Source organism: Triticum dicoccoides, chromosome 5B, assembly GCF_002162155.2.
Source record: "Triticum dicoccoides isolate Atlit2015 ecotype Zavitan chromosome 5B, WEW_v2.0, whole genome shotgun sequence".
Taxonomy (NCBI): domain Eukaryota; kingdom Viridiplantae; phylum Streptophyta; class Magnoliopsida; order Poales; family Poaceae; genus Triticum; species Triticum dicoccoides.
Window position 1 is genome coordinate 491290253 of NC_041389.1, and position 5427 is coordinate 491295679.

The window sequence follows — 5427 nt, forward strand, 5'->3', positions numbered from 1 at the left end:
ACTCCCTCTAAGAAGAAGAAAAAATAATTCTATAAGGGGGCACTGTCCATGCTATGACCATTCTACATCACTAGCAATTGCCTTGCATAGGTAAACAAAAGAGTATGTTGCCGGTCGTGGGCAATCGGGATTCTCTATTCACATAGACTTAGATAGTGTGTCTCAACCACTTACCAACCTCGTGAACACATAATGGTAAAGTTTTAATTATTTAATTGTGTATCTTCTAAATGATATTAAGCTTTGAAATTCTGAATAAATACATTTTTGAAAATACTAACGCCCACACGTGTGGGCGTTCGCATCTCGCCCACACAAATGGATCAACGTCCGTTTATGTTTTCACGAATCTTGGCATGTTTTGCTAAATTTTTTATGCCATGTAGGACGGGGTTGGTGTTTGGGCGTTGGATCGGAGAGTTCGCTCACACGCCAGCAGCACGCGGTTTGCCAGCTGCGCTGTGTGGGCGAACTAGTTTCTGCTCACATAGCCACCACCTAGTCCATCGCCCACACGACACTTGTACGTTGTTGGATGACAAGTGCAGTTACACGTACGTGGCAACTAGGTAAACACACATGGAAACCATGATTCGTTGCTAGACGGCAATTGCAGTTGCGCGTACATGGCAACCAGATAAACACACATGGCAACTGTGATTAACCATACATGGCAACTATGGTTGGACCACATGTGGCAATTAGGTAAACACACATGACAACTACTGTTTGACCATATATGGCAAATAGTTAATCACACGCGGCAACTACGGTTTGATTACACGCGGCAACTACCATAAATTAGACATGGCAACTATAATTAACCAAAACAGATAGAGTTGTCATACTTTTACAACTACATTTGCCATCTCGGATAACCACATCTGTCATCCTGGATAGCAACTAAATCGTCATCTCGCGGGTACCTAACGTAGCTGCGCCAAGATGTGTGGGCATTTTTGCTTCATGCCACATGCACGGGATGAAGATGAGTAGTACTTATTGGGCGAGTGGCATGAAGTAGCTGCGCCCACACGCATGGACAATTATAATGTTCGCTTACACACAGCCCGTGTGAGCTGCCTTTTACTCATGCCACACACGGTGTGTAGGTGGATGTCTAGTATGTCACACGTGTGGGCGTTATCGGTGTCCTATATTTTTTTGTCATGAAAGAGATTATACATCCCAAAATTAAAAAGAAAAAACAAGGTGTCCTCAAATTCTAGTTGACTTCATAGCTTTGCTAGTCGTGTGAGGCAAGGGAGGTGGCGGACGCGGACGCTGTGATTCATCGGGTGATGGTGAGTGTTTCCCTTAAAAAAACGATATCTGAAACGAGAAGAAGCAACCAGGGCAAAACTAAAAACCAAATTGATCTGCACACGACGTTGTGTGCATGATGTGTACCCTATAAATTCTCTCCACCGTCAGATACTCTAGGGACGACGTCGCGGATGGCTGGATGGGAAACGTCGTGCGTTAAATCGCTGTTGCCCCCAAACTGAACGTGTTTGGGACTCTCCGCGCGCCGAACGAGAAATTAGCGAGGTTTCCATGGCCCGCCGCCGCCTCGCGTCCCCCGTCTTGCCGTTCCCGGAGCCAGTGCCGCCACTGGACAACGACGATCTCCTCCGCGAGATCCTGCTCCTCCTGCCTCCGCAGCCGTCCTCCCTCCTCCGCGCCTCCGTCGTCTGCAACCGCTGGCGCCGCCTTGTCTCCGACCCCGGCTTCCTCCGCCGATTCCGCGCGCACCACCGTAAGCCCTCGCTCCTTGGCTTATTCTCCTTCGATGGCGATGAAATTTATCCCTTCATCCCGACGCTGGGCCCGCCCGACCGCATCCCGGCCGCGCGATTCTCCCTGGCGCGGCGCCGCCGCCGCGAGAGCTGGCACTTCGTGGAATGCCGCCACGGCCTCGCCCTTTTCCTCAACAGGATACGCCCCGAGGCCGTCATCTGGAACCCCATCTCCGGTCGCTGGCGCCGAGTAACTTTTCCACCAGAGTTTGGCGACGCTAGAGAGAGGGACATCCTATGCGCCGCGGTGCTCTGCGCTGCCGGTGATGACGACGATGGCCATGTGCACGGTGACTGCGACCTGAACTCTTTTAAACTGGCCTTGGCGCGCCGTGGCGAACAAGCCCGCACACTTGTGTTCGCTTGCCTCTACGAATCCAAGTCTGGCGAATGGGGAAATGTTATCTCAACAACGACCACGGCTCTTTTTGTTTGGAGAAAGCCCAGCGTCCTTGTCGGGAATGCACTTTGCTGGTTGCTCAGTGGAGGAGGAAATGAAGGTGACATCCTTGAGCTTGATTTTGAAATGCAGAAGCTTGTTGTGATTGATAAGCCAGGAGACAGCCGGCTTGCCCGTTGTGCCCGTTCCTGCCTCCAAATCATCCAGACAGAGGAAAGTAATCTCGGACTCATCATTCACACAGGACCCAGCCTGCGGTTATGGGAACATAAGGTCAATTATGATGATGTTGCTACATGGGTCCTTCAGAAAATCATTGATCTGCTCGAGCACCTTTCGCCCGTCGAGCTCAAATGGAGTTTGATACTGTGGTACGATGAGGTTCACAATGTGATATGTCTGTGGGCACCTTATGCTGATGGTTCTTTAATGATCCAACTCGACTCAATACAATTCTGCAACTGTTTTCGAATCAATTTCGAAGCCACTATATCTCAAAAAAGAAAATTTTGCTACAGCACCTGTGTTCCATACACAAGTTTTTATACTGCAGGTAATAGCTCGTCCTTACATTGCTGGAGCAACAGCATCCAGTGATCTTTGGTTTGTGGTTGTTGTAATGGCATTGGTGTGCTTAACAGTTGCCTAACTATTCATGCACAAACTATAGTAGTATCTTTGTTTCCTGTCAGTTTTCTCAACTACTTATGGTGATTTTTATTTACTTACTATATTATAATTGGACCATGTGAAGGCGAGAGCATTTGCTGTCTCCCGTCTTTTGACATATGCATAAGAAATTATATGTGTAAGTTCATATGTACATATCTATAGTTGCTCATCATCTCATAAACTGTGTAACTGTATGAAATTGAACAAAGTACCAAACACAATTGAACCTGGATTTGAACCATCTAAAATGTTATACAAGTAACTTGATTTGCACATTCAGATGCTTTGCATGTTAGGGCTCACATACAGATATATATAGTATAGTTCTTTCTATCTTCTACTACCTCCTATCCAAAATATAAGACGTTTTGGTAGGCTAGTTTAGCCTACCAAAACGTCATATATTTTAGAACAGAGGTAGTATATAGTATTTATGTCTACTCATCTTCTCCACTAGCCACAAATCTGTGAAAACGATCTGCCGCTACAATCTTATGAAATAGGAGTATGAAATAAACAATGTGGTTTTATTCAACTTTTGTGAAGAATTCTGCTGCAAATGTGTTCATTTATACCGGACTATCCAATAAGAAATTAAAATGTTTTGAATTATCTTCTGTAAGGTCAGAATTATTGAAATCTAAGGAGTCGAGTTGTTTTTCCATCAAAATGTGCAAGTTCAAGAATATTGTATTAGTGCATTTGATTTAACATGGCACACGTTCATTCTAGACAACTCAACTCCTCTGATCGGCTCACTATTGCGAAAATGCTTTCATGAGTAGGTAGAGAAATATTACAGTTTTGAGTGATTACTTTTGTTTAGAGTAAACATGCTATCATAGCTACTGTATATAGCTTTATACCTATTCTGAACCTCGAGTCGGAAGCTAGTAATCTGCTCAGGTTACATATATGTAGGGTAGATTTAAGCAAGTGCTAAGTACTGCAGCTTCACCCTCTGTTTTTCTGTACATAGAATTTTTCATAGGTAGTTGATATATTTATTTGACTTCTTTTGCTTCTAGACTGGGCAACTGGTGGCAGAGAGGATGGACCTGAAATGTTAAGCAGTACAAGACCGGATTGTCCTAATAGATAATTAAGGTACAATTGATGTGTTAATTGAACATGTGATGTGAATTTAGCTTCTGCTACATGTTTATTTATTTTTGCCATGTTAACATTTTCCTTTGGTAATCCTTCTCAAGGACCAAATTCCCAGAGCGAATCTACCAGTTCTCTCGTTCACATATGTTCCCCAGATGTGTCACCACCTCCTGTCATCATGCTTTGACCTTTGAGGTATCAATCTGAGACTGGATATTCAGTCTGTTAAGTAATGTAGTTTAGATTCCCCTTGTTGATGTTTGATCATCTGTGAAGTCTCCTTCATCCTCCTGGTCCCTAGTCTAATTGACGAAAAAGAGTTTCCCCCGCTTTTTATTGCAAAGCCAAACACCAATACAATCAACGATAGGTGCTGGAGCGGAAGTAGCACAGGCACGCCCAAAAGAAATGAAAGAGACGAACAAAAGAAACAAATGCCGATAACGGCGGATCAACAAAACGAAGATGACTCGAAATCGCTGCGCCCGCCGAAGAATTCCACCACGCTCCTAGCACTCCGGGCCGCCGCATACCAAGCAACACCTGCAAGAAGGAACGCGACGACAACGACGCTGCTACACGGACATGTCCTGGGGTTTCCCCCGGTATGTGAAGGGACGTGGGGGAAGGGGTACATCCGACGCCCTTCAGGAAGGCACGGCGGCGCCCACGGGCGTCACCGCGTCGGTGCCGGTCAAGCCGACAAGGATTTCTCCCAACCGCCAACCAACCACGACCCCGGACGAACCATCGCGCTCCGCCATACTTGTCGTCCACCAATATGCACCACCACGATCTTGCAGTCACCAACGCTGTCTCACCGTGGCAAGTGAAGAGAGACCGGCGTGATCAAGAGGAAGCAGCTCGGAACGGGGAGCGGCAGGGTCAGCAGCCACGCGGGAGGGGACAGCCTCCACCACCCTCGGCAGTAACCGACCGGACGCAGTTCAGGAGCAAACCAGGCACTCCCGCCCGGCCGAGCCTGAAAAAGGATCGTGAAGCTCCCGATGCCGCGTTGTAGTACACGCGTCGCCGTCTCCGCCACCCCCAGCCCGAGCCACACCTCCGTCCGCCGGAGACGACGCCGGACAGCCCGCGCCACGCCTGGCCAGACCCAAAAGGGGCCCAAAAGGGCCCAGATTTGGGCCGGACGGGTGCCGCCCCGTAGCCAAGCAGCTGCGCCACCACCACCATGGCGCCTGGAGCTGCGCCACCGGCGAAGCCGCGCCGCTGCCGGATCCGCCACCGGCCTGGATGCACCACCGCCAGCGCCACCACCCGAGCCACAGCGGCGCGCGGGAAAAAAAAGGGGGTGTCACCGTCGGCACCACGCGAGCAAGGCCCGATGACCTACGCCGGCAGCGGCGGGAAGTGATTAGGAGGGGGTGGGCGCTGGGAGGAGGCAGGAAAGGGAGCCCCCGATTGCCTTGCTCGGGAAGGCGACGC

The 5427-nt window shown here is 48.8% G+C and overlaps 1 protein-coding gene across 1 annotated transcript; it reads left to right on the forward strand.

Moving 5' to 3' along the window:
• The first annotated feature begins 1557 nt into the window (after positions 1-1557).
• On the forward strand, positions 1558-2848 carry LOC119309844. Its single transcript, XM_037585750.1, has 2 exons — positions 1558-2340; positions 2753-2848. Exons 1-2 carry the CDS (start codon positions 1558-1560, stop codon positions 2846-2848), a joined length of 879 nt encoding a protein of 292 aa, XP_037441647.1.
• The last annotated feature ends 2579 nt before the right edge of the window (positions 2849-5427 follow it).